This window comes from Cyprinus carpio, chromosome A13 (genome assembly GCF_018340385.1).
Source record: "Cyprinus carpio isolate SPL01 chromosome A13, ASM1834038v1, whole genome shotgun sequence".
Classification (NCBI taxonomy): Eukaryota; Metazoa; Chordata; class Actinopteri; order Cypriniformes; family Cyprinidae; genus Cyprinus; species Cyprinus carpio.
This window is the reverse complement of record NC_056584.1, coordinates 19310147-19325718: the sequence shown is the minus strand read 5'-3', so window position 1 is coordinate 19325718 and position 15572 is coordinate 19310147. Positions and strand designations below refer to the sequence as shown.

General features: G+C 35.4%; 1 protein-coding gene across 2 annotated transcripts in view; it reads right to left on the bottom strand.

Moving 5' to 3' along the window:
• The window catches only part of LOC109101205 (ADP-ribose glycohydrolase MACROD1-like), a 510464-nt gene that overhangs the window by 492578 nt on the left and 2314 nt on the right, over positions 1–15572 (bottom strand). For both annotated transcript variants that reach the window (XM_042769233.1, XM_042769231.1), the window contains exons 2-3: positions 13176–13280; positions 6501–6602 (exon numbers count right to left, since the gene is read on the bottom strand). In XM_042769233.1, the coding sequence (XP_042625167.1) occupies positions 6501–6602; positions 13176–13280 (207 nt within the window). The remainder of the gene's footprint in view (positions 1–6500; positions 6603–13175; positions 13281–15572) is intronic.

The following is a 15572-nucleotide window of genomic DNA, read 5'->3' as shown; positions in this document are numbered from 1 at the left end:
AAACACACAGTGGGATCCAAACATCCGAGACCACTAAGTGATACTTACACTTCACAAACTACATTAGACAGTAGAATTTTCAAAATCATAAAATTTATTTTATCTCAAGGTTCAAAAGAATAAAAACAAATCCTTTAGACCCCACTGTATAAAGAACACACCACAAAGTGTTAAAACTGTTTAACACTGATAATAATAAGAAATGTTTCTTCAACACTAAATCAGTATATGAGAAGGATTTCTGAAGGATCGTGTGACAATATGAATAATCAACATTGCCATTACAGGAATAAATTACAATTAAAAAAAAATTTTTTTTAATTGTATTAATATTTCACGACATCTAATTTTTGCAGCCTGAACAGGTAAGCAAAAGAGACTTCCCTGAAAAGAGTTTAGATAGACAGGTCTATTCAGACAAAACTCACCAAGCTCATCAAATCCAGATTTTAAATTCCACAGAGTGCAAGTAAAAAGTCAGTTTGCACAGTTTTAATTTCCTGATACCCCTATTTAAGATGTGCAACATTAGGTTAAGCTGACAGGTTCATCATGGACATTGACACTGAAATCTAAAACAATAAGGATAAGCCTCCGAAAGGATCCTGAAATGCCTGAGAAAATCCCTGCACTTTTGCTCTCAAAGGTTAGAGGTCAAGCCACAAATATACGAAAGTGAGAGACAGTTTCAGAATTGAGGTTAGTTTCATTTCCATTTGCAATCGGCAATGCAAATCTGTGGGGGAAAGGGAAGGGAGAGAATGTTTACGTGTAGTATTACAGAAAAGCCCTGAGCCTGAATCCCATCATGCTGACAGTATTAACAGGGCTTTTTAAAAGTGAATTCAGTTCTGCACTCACACATACACATCCTCACACACATCACAGTTATTTCACTGTTCATTAGGGCAGCAACTGCCATGGGCAGTGGCCATCGATTTTCATTCCTGATGCAACATTGCAACAATCACAAGTTTGCACATCAACTCACTTGCTACTGTCCAGCCTGAACTGTGGACTTGGATCTGAACTCTGTCAGTAAGTGTGTGTGTGTGTGTGTGTGTGTGTGTGTGTGTGTGTGTGTGTGTGTGTGTGTGTGTTATAGAGGGTCTATAATCAATATTAAGCTTGAGAGCAAAGGTCAGGAAGCATTATATCAAAAACTGATTTTATTAAGTGCTAAAGCCTTGACCAGAAATACCAGACCAAAATGTACATCCCACTTCCCTTCTTCATCCAGTCGAGCACACACAGACCCAAATACTCCCACCCCCCACCTCAAGAACTCTTGAACACACGCGTTGCGTTCTTTCTCTTGCTCACATCACTGCAGAATCAATACTGCTGAAAATGACTTGGCTTTGAAGTCTTCAAATTGCCCAGGCTCTCTTGCTCTAAAACAATGACAGACATCAAAGAAAAGCATCCTTGAAACAAGGACTGCTGTTACTGAACTTCTGCAAGACACGTTTTACTGTAAGTTGAGAAGGCTTCAAGCCTGAAGAAAAAGTTTCCCATCTGGGCTAGGACAACCATCACTGCTACTAATGCCACCATTTTTCACATAGTGGCACTAAGTAATGGTTGTCTGCGCTGATTTATGCATAAGTCAGTTTTTAATATGGTAAAATGTGTTAAGTTGAACTCAGATTAGGGATGCACCGAAATGAAAATTCTTGGCCGAAGCCGAACAAAATGAAACACTGGGCCGAACACGGTTTTTCACTTTTTTTTTTCCCCATTTTGCCAATTGTTTCACCATTGCATAAATTAAATAGCCAAAATGTGCTTTTTACGGTTTTGTCTTGCTTTTCAAAGAAAAACAAAAAGTCAGTGTAGGCCTACACATTAAACAAAGAGATAGAAAATGAATGTGAATTTACTTTGTCATATCAAGATATCCGATGCTTTTAGCAACATAAGCTCCGATTTACATGTTAGGGTCCTTTTTTTGATGATGAAAGAGTGCACGCTGGCCCTTTTTCAGACTTTTGCAAGTCGCGTTGATAAGGAGTGCTCTTTTCCCACTTTTTAAAATGTCAACTACAAAAGAGCTGAGGCCCGTCTTCAGTTAAACATGCAAGTGCTCTCCATTAAGCTTTGTGACTCATAGAACATTTAATGTGCAGAGTGCATTAGACTCCATTACTGCATTCATCTGTGGCTGCGTCTCACCACGCTACAGGGCAAAAGACACAGCTTTCCGTTCCTTTCTGAAGAGCTGCCATAATTACAAAATCACACTCTCCCCTCCTGAGCACAAAGCCTGCACGACACCTTCAAATGGTGAAGCACCCAACCGCATGCTTCACACAACTCAAGTTTTTTTTTTTTTTTTTTTTAAGGTTTTTTTTTTTTTTTTTTCAAGTTTTATGTTCCCTGCTTTTTCTTATTTTTTGCCAAACAGATATTTTTGGCATAAGTTTCAATGCTATATTTAACAGCTTCACCATCTGACCACCCTATCAGACTTTACCATTTTTTTATTCGGTGTTTGTTTTGCTTGCTTTGTGAAACGACACCTTGTGTTAAAACAAGAAAGGGAGAGCAATTAAAATTCCTGCACCTATCACGACCCTGATGTCAGTTGTTATTTCAATTAGCAGCTCTGACAAGAAATTTATTTCTATGAAAAAATAATTGTTGGTCATAAGAGTGGTTTTTTAAAAACATTTTTAATGTTTTTAGAGTCTCATCTCTCTGAATGCAGCATGAAGCCACCTCAAATTAATTATTATTGCCATTTAATTTCAAGCTGCCTGACATTTCCAGTGCAAACTCTACAGGGTCTGAGTGTAAAACCAGCGCACTTTATTAACTAATATTGTTGGATTAAAACTCATTTTTAATTTTTAGTAACTCAAATGGATGTGAAAACAACAAATTCTCCAGAACCCGATGCTGATCAGGTGGCCTAATCTTTACAGTACAATCTATCTAATTGAATGTGGAAATACTGAAACATCAAACACTGACTGACAAACTCACATTTAAATAATTTAAATCAGCAATAAAATCACTCAACATAAATGTTGTTTCCAATACATTTTTTAACTATCTGAGCACAGGACACTGACTGTTTCCTCTGTTTTTCTGGTTAATAAATGAAAAAGAGCAAAATATAAATATATATATAAGTAAGAATTACACACAACAGCAGTCACATCTTATTAATACAGAGAGAACATAAACACCAAATGAATTAACCCTTCTCACTTCTGGTCACTATTAAAGTCCACAAACTCAAGTTATGGAATATAATAAAATTACATGATCTGAAGAAGTCTTTTTGAGCAAAAGCCTCAAGAGGTTTCTTTATTACAGTAATATTATTCAATGCTACATGCAATAAAAGCGCCAGAGAGGAGTAAAAACTATTATTATCAGAAGAAGAAAAAAACCTTTACGATGGCCAGGTGGCTCATGCGTCAACCTCTCTGCATGATTAGGAGAATAACCATGATAATCAGTCAGTTTCATTCCTTTCTTGTTTTTTTTTTTAAGATGCTGTTTTTTTTCTGTGAGGGCCAGGAGACAGATAGAAGGCTGTTGAATGCGTGAGAACAATGGAAATTAGGCTCATAGAGGTGCGTTGGATTTCTAAGTGCAAGAAAATAACTGTGATTACCTATAAACCAACACACTTAGAAGAAAAAAAAAAAAACAACAACAGTCAGACTATATGTGGGGGAAAGCGGAGTCTGAGTCAGCTGGGAGTTTTTTGGGGAGGGTGGTTGTCTTTCTTCTAACATGTAAGATGCTCAAAAACAAACCAAATCCATTAGATGATGCAATTCTCCTCCTCAAGGAAGAAACTGGGAATCATTACAACCACCCAATAGATTTATGAAATCTCACAGGGATTGGAAGAGTCGTTCCTTCATCCACGTTTCTTCTAGAGAAAGGCTGCATTCAAAATTCTCTACTATAGTAAGTGAAAAACCATACGCAAGAAGAGTAGCATTTCCATATTTACAGTATAACACAGTATGAATAGGGTATCTGAATGGCCTGCTACTTCCACCAAGATTATGAAGTGCGCATCCTTCGGTATCCCATGAGGCCACAGGACAAGTGACACAACTGATGCTGGCAGGTCACATAACATTAACAACATGGTCAATGTAGTACATCCAGATTACATTTAGACTACACACATTCATACTGTGTAGAATAAACTTTTTCAACGTTTGCAAATGGACATCATTTCTTACTCAAAACAAGTAACCTTCAAAGAAAGTATGTGATATTGGACACAGCCAATGACTGTTCAGAGGGGAAGGACACGGGATGGTGTTGAGACAAGACAGGCAAAGTGCCACACATTCAGCTCAATTCATCCCAGATCTCACTTTTCCAGTCCAATGCAATAGTTAGTTGGATTAAAGTAAAAGCATTTACAAGCCATTTTGCTATGTAACCTGACATATTTCTGAGTGAATTTAGATATTCAAGAAAAATTTGAGGAGGACTTGAAACTAAATCCGCTGAGCAGAATAAAATACTTTTATGATGACAAAAATCATAGCATGTTTTTTTTTGTATCATTTTTTTTCTAAGAGCACAATGCTGTATACATTTTCAGCAGGACTACTGGAAACAGACAGTTCCCCGCAATCACAAAGATGCTTTCTGATTATTCTTATCATCGTATTATAGCTTTGAGATGGAAACATCATTCCAGGAATCTAAACTCAAAAACACTGGAGCAAATGGGGCTTTAAGAATCAGTCCAGAGCACTGCTGCAATAATGTGATTACTTTCCTGGCCTGAGCCGCTGGCCTTTGATGGATGAACAGCCACCCGTCTACATGATAAGTCGTCTCCCTCATACTCTGAAGCATTTAAACCAATTACTTTCCTAATTCAATGCCACAAACCCTACGAAATGGTTTCACATTATTTTATGCAACCATTTATGTGAAAAATGCACCAACAAACTTGTTGAAATAAGCACTGAGAGAAGCTCAACCACACTGCAATCGAGCATGTGATTCATTTGGATTCATTTGCTTACTGCTCCAGTTTCACATCTGTATGATTCCGTCAGACACCGAGATCAGACCAGCGTCCCATTCAGCCTGATCTTTTATTTCCTGTTTTCTATGTTGACTGACCTTACAGTGACCTTGCAGAAAGTTTCAGAGGGGAAGCTGTCTTGTAAACTAAAACTTTATAATGCAAAGGAAATTCATTCATCTGTTTTTCTTCTTTCTCTGTTAATATTATTTATTGAGTTGCCTTATATCTTCCTAAGACTTACAGCCTAAATGATGCTCAGTCATATTGATATTAAGTAGCATAACTTTAAAAGTACTGTATACATTATATACATTTATTGTTTACTGAAAATCATCCTGCAGCCCTACATCACGCTAAGGAAACTGTAGAAATAACCTAGTTTGTGAGAGTAAATACGAATTACGGAAATGTGAAACTCAGACAAGCTCCAGTGATAATTAATCTATTAGTCTGCAAGGTTCACGGCTCACAGAACAGCAGTAAACTCAACAGAAGGTTTAAATATGTCTAAATATCACATTGTTACTTCAGTTAGGCTGCATAATTTCTGAACTACATTGAGATAAACAAAAAACCTCAATCATTCACAAAACACATTTTTGTACATGTTGTAAGCAGAGCACAACACAGCTGTTAATGGTTTCCATTTGTTGTAAGGAATTCAATGGTCCAGCAAAGATCACATTTCACGGATGCTTTTGTCAAACATTTCGGACATGAACTGCAATCACTCTCTGTGGCAGGAATGTTAAACTATTCCTCTCAATGAATGACATTGAGATAAACATCTTGAATCAAGAACATGTCTAATCAACGACAATCTCCCACACAATATATACCAAATGCTTAACTAAGTACTTGCATTGGGTTACCACAATTTTCTATCTTTATTGCCAGGTTTCCATGACTTGAGGTAAACCATGACAGTGTTATCCGTCTGCTCTCACTCTCTTTTTTTTTTTAATCACTGCAACATGACAACAAGACAATTAACAAGCCAGTTAGACAGATAATACCACCTCACTCTGTAAACAAAACAAAAATAAACCATTATACAAGATTGTTCCTTGGCATCCTGTTTCATCCTGAATAGGAAAAGCATCATCCCTGTGAAAGAACATTCACGGCATATCAAAACAGAAAATAAACAGCAAAATGCACTGTGGAGAGAAAACACACTGCAAAGACATAAATATACATATTTAGCAGAAATCTCATCTGTCCTGTAAAATGCATCCATATAAACAAGGGAAAAAATTGTCATGCCTGTACCACTTATAGACACCAGAGGTCAGGCAAACACAACAAATGCAAAGTGGATTCTTCCTAGACCATGCAAAACATCCAGCAGGAGTAAAGATCAAAATTAACACATAGCATTAAAAAATTATAATCACAGTGCCACACTTGTGCACTAATTGCCTTTCTAAGGTAATGTAGCTTTAAAACTGCAACTGATCAGAAACAGCAAACTCACCAGCATTCACTATGGCATCCACCTCCAGGATGGTAATGTCACCTTTGTACAGAGACACTTTGTCAGCCAAGGAGAAAGACTTTCGTTCTTCTTCCTCAGTAGCTGTATGGTAATGACAGAGGGAAGATTAATTACTACTATTTCAGCTAATATTGCATGTTGACACTCTGTATTGATCAGAATGTTACAGGTTCATCTAAGGTCCTATAACACTCTACTGACCCACATCTGCTCTATGATCATTCTATAATGACAAACATTGAACTTTTGAAAGATGCAACTGCACTGGATGATATCAAATGAGAAGCGGTAGAGTGACACCTCACTGTGGCCACTGGTCAAAAAGAAAACAAGAAACATCTTGTCAGAGACGTGGCCTATTGGAAGAACATACTCAGACATGTCACACTGTGGAGCATTTTGCGGGTTAAAAAAAAAAAAAAAACTTCTTTCTTAGGAGAAATTACTTTCATTCAGCAAGGATGCATTAATTGCTCAAAAGTGACAGTAAAGACTAGACGTGCTGGTATTCAGTAATGCGATATATCACGGTAATGAATATGCACAATATTGTTATCATGGGCACTTCTAAATACCGTGAATAATTATACATTACAAATTATTCAAAATTTGGGATGCATTTTAAATATACTTTTCCCATCAACTGGTCAAAATGCACAACACCGCTGTATGCTGCGTGAACGACACGTGTGCGCTCTGATGTAAACATGCAGGCATGAGCACATGGAGGAACGCGTGACAGACGCTGAATGAAAGCACATTCACTCTCTGAAAGCAGATGGCGCTAAACTGCAGAAAATGCAGCCGTTACCCTGGAAACTCCATAAATAAAGTAGCTGCCTACTTTCTAAAACGATTTAAATAGTCATTCAGATTTGTGTATTTGCTATGGTATTCGTCACAGTGCCAAATACTTAAATATTTAGACTTAATAGGCTGTTCATTTTCAACCTTTTTTTTACATTTTAATCTGGACTACAACATGCCCTAGATATTGTTTGAAAGTGTTTTGATTCTTCATTAGTTAACATTAGTTAATTAATTGGTTAACAAACTGCCAATGAAAAAATCTTCTGAACATTCATTAATCTTAGGTATTCCAATATTTAATAACACGTTGTTAAAATCAAAAGTTGCACCTGTGTTATTTAATGAGCTAACATGAACTAAGACTTGTATTTTTTAACAAAGATTAAAAATTTCTGCAGCAAATGTAGCTACTGCTCATTGTGAATGCTTAACTAAGCATTAACTAAGCTTAACTAATGAGGTCTTATTGTAAAGTGATACAGTACCTATTGGTCTTTATAGTTCTTTTGCACTTTAATCTGTGTAAAACGTTTAACTTTATATATTTTTCTGTATTGCTTTATTGTATGTAAATATTCAGTTATTTTTGTTATAAGAAAAAAGTTATTAAACCTGTTATACTGTATTATGACCACTTTTTTGAAACTAAATTTCAATATAGTGTTAATACCGTATACCGTGATAAAAGCATTAGCAATTAAATCGCAACATGAAAATTTGATACCGGCATAACCCTATAAAGACATCTGTGATTATGCACTTGTGTGACAAATTATCTCAGTTTTAAATAAATGCTGTAGTTCAAACTTTTCTATTAAATCAAACAATCCTGAAAAAAGCATCACGGTGGAAGCACAACTGTTTTCATCTGTAATAATTTTCTGAAGGATCATGTGATATTGAATACTGGAGTAACGGTTGCTGAAAATTCAGTTTCACTATATTCTTTGATGAATAAAAAGATAAAAAGAACAGTTTTTATTCAAAATAGAAATATTTTGAAACAATATACACTACCGTTCAAAGGTTTGCGGTCAGTAATTTTTATTAATTTTCTTTTTCTTTTCTTTTTTGAAAGATATATATATATATATATATATATATATATATATATATATATATATATATATATAATATATACACACACACACACACACACACACACACACACACACACACACACACACACACACATACATATTCTGCCCCTTTGCAGCCCTACCTACAAATAACAGTAACCATTCAAATACCTTTGTACCAGCTCCCACAATGCTGAGAAAGCAGGAACCAGTGAAATCAGATCTGGTTGGTTGAAGCACTGGCATGTAACACTGTGCATATGGGTTAACAGAACAGATAGTATTCCAATGAATAGAACGTCCAAACGATTAGGACTCAAACTACTGCCACTGGCTAATCGGTCAGATCTATTTGATGCCATAGGCATGCAACAGAATGATATGCAAAAATCACGTGAATATTTGCAAGCTAAAATAAGCATTGTTCATTACACTCATTTGAATAATTGCCTATAGCACATCCTACAAACTGTCCTCTTGGATCAGTAGAGCTAGAGTAAATATGCAGCTCTAATGTGAACTGACCAGTTCAGCTCCTGTCAGTTCATCTCCAGGCCTGCTGGCACAGGATATAGCCATTTGGTGGAGCAAGCACAGGATGTGAGAGGAACAAATCTTATCCAAGGCACCGGAAATGTTCCATTTAGCATTTCTGACATCCTCTCACTATAAAATGGCCTGAGGATTGTGCAAGATGACTTAAGCAAGATGTTTTTTTAAGGATTTCTTCAAATCATCTTTTTTTTGAAAAGGGTCATCGGATGCTACATGCACTTTTACAAGTTGTTTGAACTGAAATGGGTGTTGGCAGTGTGTGTACACAGCCACATTATTACTGATAAAAATCCACCCAGTGTTTTTTTTAAATATACTAAAAGCTTTACCCCATTCACAAATCGAGCCAATCTCAGATCCCTGTCTGTGTGATGTCACAAAAACAGGTCGCTCCCACGATAGTTTGATTGACAGTGGCGTTTCAGCACAGACTGGACTGGCGTCTTACCTTAGACCCGCCCTGAGTGAGCTGTCATCAGTCCACCATTGTTTCACCACCGGAACAGATGTAGACAAGACTGACTCCTAAGCAATTGAGGTGTACTGTTGTCGGATGTAATAATGAACATAGCAGTCATCATTTACTCCTGACATCTGAGCCGCTGAAGGCGCAGTGGATTACATTTTTGTTTTAGAAAGGAATGCGAACCTGATCTACATAAATGCGTCTATGTTCGCACGAAGCCGTAGTTCACTGACTAGCTACGCAAAATTGTGTTCATAATCTCAGACGATTGAATCGCGTGATAATGAAATTGAAGAAATCCTTCTGCAATTATGAAAGCTGTTTGCTTAGCTTGTCAGTGAACTACGGCTCTGTATAGTAAATGCTGCTCCATCTGAAAGCATGTGAAAATACCACATTAAATAACAGGTTTTTACTCTAAACTCACTTCATAACGTCAGTCGAGTGTTGAAAGAAATCCTTCTGTGAGATGATGTAAATCGATTTAATTTCGATTAATCCTGCAGCCCTACTATCTAATAAAAAGCAAAAAGCCAATTAGTGTATATTTAGACCGAGTGCAAATAGCCACCCTTGTTGGCAAAAGTTATTTTCACTAACTTCGCCCACTTCTGCCTTTAATACAAATAGCATGTTACTTTTATAAACACATTACTTGTGCAAATTGTATATACCACTAATTATAATCAGTGTAAATAGCAGCTTTGTTTACAATGTGCAAACAGCCGCTGATAACACAGATGCAGTTGCATTTACAGTAATAATATACATACAAATGTAAGCGTTGCTATGTGAATCCTATTGACAAAGTTGTGAGAAATGTATAGTATGACACCCAAGTTTCTCATTTGCAGGACAGATGAAACCCAGAAACTCAGAGCTGTCTCTTATGCTGAATGAACTGATCTGTACTGCTGGGTCATAGCAATACAGGCACCATGCCTACTGTAAATGCCTTTCTCATTGAAGCACTTTCTGTGTTAATTATGTGACAAGCAATATTTCAAGAATTGGAGTGTATTCAAGTCTCTTATTAATATGATTTGTATGACTTTTTAATGAAACCTCTGTTCAACTGGGCCTCAGAAAAATAAAAAACATGTAATACGTGCTTTTTTCAAAAATGAAAATGCTGTCATTATTTACTCATCCTCATGTCGTTTCAAAGCTGTATGACTTGACATTCTTTCATGAAATATAAAAAGAAAAAGTGTTTTTCATTATCTTGTTTCACTGAACTATTTGCAGTACAGATAAAACCATAATCTCAAAGCTGTACCTTATGCTGGACATGCTGGAACCTTGATCTGTTCTGGATCACAGCCATACAGGCACTATGCCTATACGTGTTCCTGTCTCAATAAATCAATTAGCAAGCACTTTCTTTGTGAATTCTAGATCATTCAATTCAAGTCTATTCAAGCCTTTTTGTAATTCAAGCATTTTATAAATTGTATTTGTTTAAAAATAATTAAAAAAAGACTATGTTTGTAGAAACATCTCTCCAACTGTGCCTCAGAAAAAAAAAAAAAAAAAAAAAAAAAAAAAGTCATGTAATTCATGCTGTCCTGGATTTTTTTGTATTCAGACAAACAAGATGAATAACACTGAAAAGAAAATGTGGAGAAAAAATTAAATGCTATCTTCATTTACTCACCATTAAGCAATTTCAAACCTGTATGACAGACTGATTTTCTTCAGTAGAACAAAAATCTGTTTGATGACTTTTACACAAGGCTTCAAAAAGCACACATAGCATCAAAAAAGGCTAGTACTATACAAATCTTCTGAAGTCACCGGTAGCTTTGTGTGTGAAGTGTAAAAGTGTGAAAATGTAGCCTAAATCACCACTCACTGAAACTTTTTCACATTTATGAGAGGAGTGCAAATGTCTGATCTGTGAAAAAATCATTTTTTTTTTTGAGTCAAATCTTTTCAATGAATCTGTTCACAAAACATATAAGGGGTTAGGGCTTGAGGGTAGGTAAATGATGACAGAATTTTCTTATTTGGGTGATCTATGTCTTTAAAATCATTCCTGATCTTCTAGGGCCAGTTGCATAAACACAGCCATTATGTTAAAACTGAGTCTTAAAAACTAGTCTGACCAATTAGCAGATAGCCAAGGGATAATCATTCATACTTTTTTCGTTCTCAAATTAGACCAATCTAAGTTTTTATGCAACAGACATCTGGTCTTAAAGCAGGAAACATCCGCTTCACACAGAATGCGTCTTTGCTTCTAAAAACACAAATGATTTTTAAAAAAGCTCAGTGCAGAATGCCTCTTCTGCAATGCTGCTGAAAATAAAAGAGTTGCCATGCTAACTTGCTACTGTAAACAAAATCTTGCAACATCTTTTGATTGGTCCACTGTTTTGGAACTGACACTGATGAGCAGCACTGCTTGTAAAAGTTTAAATTCTTTTAACTTGTCTAGGCATCTTAAAAACGTGGCACTCATGTGCGAGATGCTGCAAAGATGTGAGACTCGATCAACAGCAGACAATCATACACGTCCATCTAGCAAGTGTTTACATAAAAAAAAAAGATGCAAAAGTAGAGCACTGGAATGGAAAAAACGTGCTCTGTGTGAATGGCTTTCCAAGACTTCTACTTCTACGTGATTTTAGTGAGCATATCACAAAACGTTTAAGACCCCATTTACACCTGTATTTAGCACTGCCCACTTAGGATCGGATCAGCGGAGTCAGAACTTAAAGGGATAGTTTACCTGAAAATTAAATGTCTGTCTTCATTTACTCAGCCTCAAGTTGTTCCGAACTTGTTTTACTGAACACAGATGATGATATTTTGAAGAATGTCACCATCCAAGTCTCTTTGTTCAACATATCATATTTATTTGCTAAACTAAATCTACTAACAAAACTTAGATAGCTGGTCAGGGCAGCCCAACTATCTTCATCAATAAACTATGATAGCTGAGCTGTCAGGGTCACACTGACCCATGTGTCCTTTCCCTTCAAAAGGGCAGCAAGTCACTTGCATGCAGAGTGATTATCATGTCTGCAGGCAGAGAAGGGCATGAAACAACCAGTACCTTCTTCCAGAATGACAATGCAACTTTAATATAACATAATACACTCTAAAGCTTTTGGCCAAGACACATACACTACTGTTTAAAAGTTCAGGGTTGGTAAGATGTTGACCCAGGCTGCACTTGTTTGATCAAAAATGCAGTAGAAACAGTAATACTGTGATATATTATTACAATTAACTTGTATTAACAATTAACAAACAACTTTTTTTATTTTAATATATTTTAAAAAGTAATTTATTCCTTTAAAAGCACAGCTGAATTTTCAGCATCATTACTCCAATCTTTAGTGCCACATGATTCTTCAGAAATTATTCTAATATACTGATTTGGTGCTCAAGAAACACTTTTTCTTAATATTGAAAAAATTTGTGTAGCTTATTATTTTTGTGGAAATCTTGATACTTTTTTTCAGGAACCTTCAATAAATATTAAGTTCAAAATAACAGCATTTACTTGAAAATTAAATCTTTTTAACAGTATAAATGTCTTAACTGTCACTTTAGATCAATTTAATGCATCCTTGCTGAATAAAATATTAACCGTCCACTGCTGTAAAATCATGTGGGCTACTTACAGGTGAAGTGTGTAATTTCTTCACCACAAAACAAACTGCAAATCATTTAAGCAGCTTTACCAAGACATTGGTTAAAAAACAAATAAGTCAGAAAGGCGTTGAGATTTACCTGTATTATTGTCATGGTTTGCCCAGGTGGGAATCTTGTCCAATGGCACATAGTTTCCCCGATAATCTTTGCGCCTATCCTCTAGACCAAGATTGAGTAAGTGCTCTGTGAAAAAGAAGAAACATAGTCATAGTATACAGACAGACAAGAGCATGTCTTGTGAAGCAAAGCTAATCAGTTTAAATCAGCAGGGTTCATAAAGGAACATCTGCGACTAGCTCTATGCATCATGTCAGAGTGGTACTCTTTGGTGTGGTAATTGTGGCAGCCATGTAAGTGTGTGTGAGAAAGAAGTGACAAGCTAATGAGGGTACACTGTACAGAATACAGCTGCAGGCCTGACATGGAACTAGACTGTGTGTGATCTGTTCTATCTCATGTACATGCACAATATAATTAAATAATTTCCTAATATTTATGTTGCCAAAATTTGAGAACTTGCATTCAAATAAAGGCATGTTTCATAGCCTAGTTTAGACTGCAACAGACTAAAGTTTACACAGTTGGTTTCTCATTACAATCTATACCCTCCTTTCTCTTTTCATTCTCCATCCACAGCTTGACAACTTTCTTACTTAGGTTTTAGTTTCACTTTTTTTTCTCCCATTAATGCAACCTTTGTTGGCACTAAATGACATAAAACTCCTTACAAAAGTTTCATGGAAGAGATGGTTAAAAGAAACCTTCCTAGGGCTGGACGATATGGCCAAAATTTATATCACGATATATTTCTTAATTTCGGTCGATACGATATAATTCCGATATCGATATGAACACTATAAAAAGCCTCGTAAAAACTGCCAAGAACTCCCACAACAGATGTCTGTGTATATACATTTATGAAAAATAAATTTGCCAAGTCTGACACCTCATTTAAAACCATTTAATATTTTTGAAAAAAAAAAAAAAAAAAAAAACATTCTTTTTTGTATTTAGCCTTCATACAAACAAGAAATGTGAAATCACTGTCAAATAATCATTTCAGACTCACCTAATTAAAATTAATATCTTTAACTTCAAACTAAAGGCTAATATATACTACCAGTCAAATGTTTTTGAATAGTAAGATTTTTAATGTTTTTTTTTTAAAGAATTCGCTTCTGCTCACCAAGCCTGCATTTATTTGATCCAAAATACAGCAAGAAAAGTAACATTTTGAAATATTTTTACTATTTAAAATAACAGTTTTATATTTGGAAATATTTTAAAATATAATTTATTCCTGTGATTTCAAAGCTATATATTTAGCATCATTACTCTGATTACATGATCCTTCAGAAATCATTCTTATATTCAGATTTGCTGCTCAAAAATAATTTGTTGAAATCAGCTGAGTAGAATTTTTTTCAGGTTTCTTGATGAATAGAAAGTTCAGAAGAAGAATATTTATTTGAAATAGAAATATTTTGTAACTTTATAAATGTCTTTATCATCACTTTTGATCAATTTAAAGCATCTCTGCTAAATAAAAAAATTCTATAATTTCTTTCCAAAAGAAAGAAAGAAATCATGCTGACTCAAAGCTTTTGAATGGAATAGTGTAATCAAATCAAATGTAATCAAAATGTAATGTTACAAAAGCTTTGTGTTTCAGATAAATGCTGATCTTTGGATCTTTCTATTCATCAAAGAATCCTGAAAAAAAGTACTCAACTCTCTTAAATATTGATAATCAGCAAATCAGCATAATAGAATGATTTCTGAAGATTTCTGAAATGAACTAAGACTTGTATTTTTTAACAAAGATTAGTAACTTCTGTAGCAAATGTAGCTATTGCTCATTGTGAATGTTGATGCATTAACTAAGGTTAACTAATGAGGTCTTATTGTAAAGTGATACCTATGGGTCTTTACAGTTCTTTTGCACTTTAATCAGTGTAAAATTTTTAACTTTAAATATATTTTTTGTATTGCTTTATTGCATTTAAATGTTCAGTTATTTTTGTTATAAGAAAAAAGTTATTTAACCTGTTATACTGTATTATGTCCACTTTTTTAAAACTTAATTTCAATACCGTGATAATACCGCATACCGTGGTAAAACATGATCAATTAATCGGAACATGAAAATTTGATACCGGCATATCCCTAGTTAGGTGTATAAGACATCTGTCCATACAATCCGTATTTTCCATTCCAACTTCTGCCACCAGCATGGGCAAGACCAAAGGATGTCAGAGACAAGATTGTAGATCTGCACAAGGCTTAAATGGGCTACAAGACCAACAGCAAGAAGCTTGGTGAGAAGGAGACAACTGTTGGTGCGACAAATCTTGGACAAGAACCTCCTTCCCTCATCCAGAACACTGAAGATGGGTCATGGATGGGAAAATGAGCCGAAACATACCGCCAAGGCAACAAAGGAGTGGCTCAAGCACATTAAGGTCATGTAGTGGC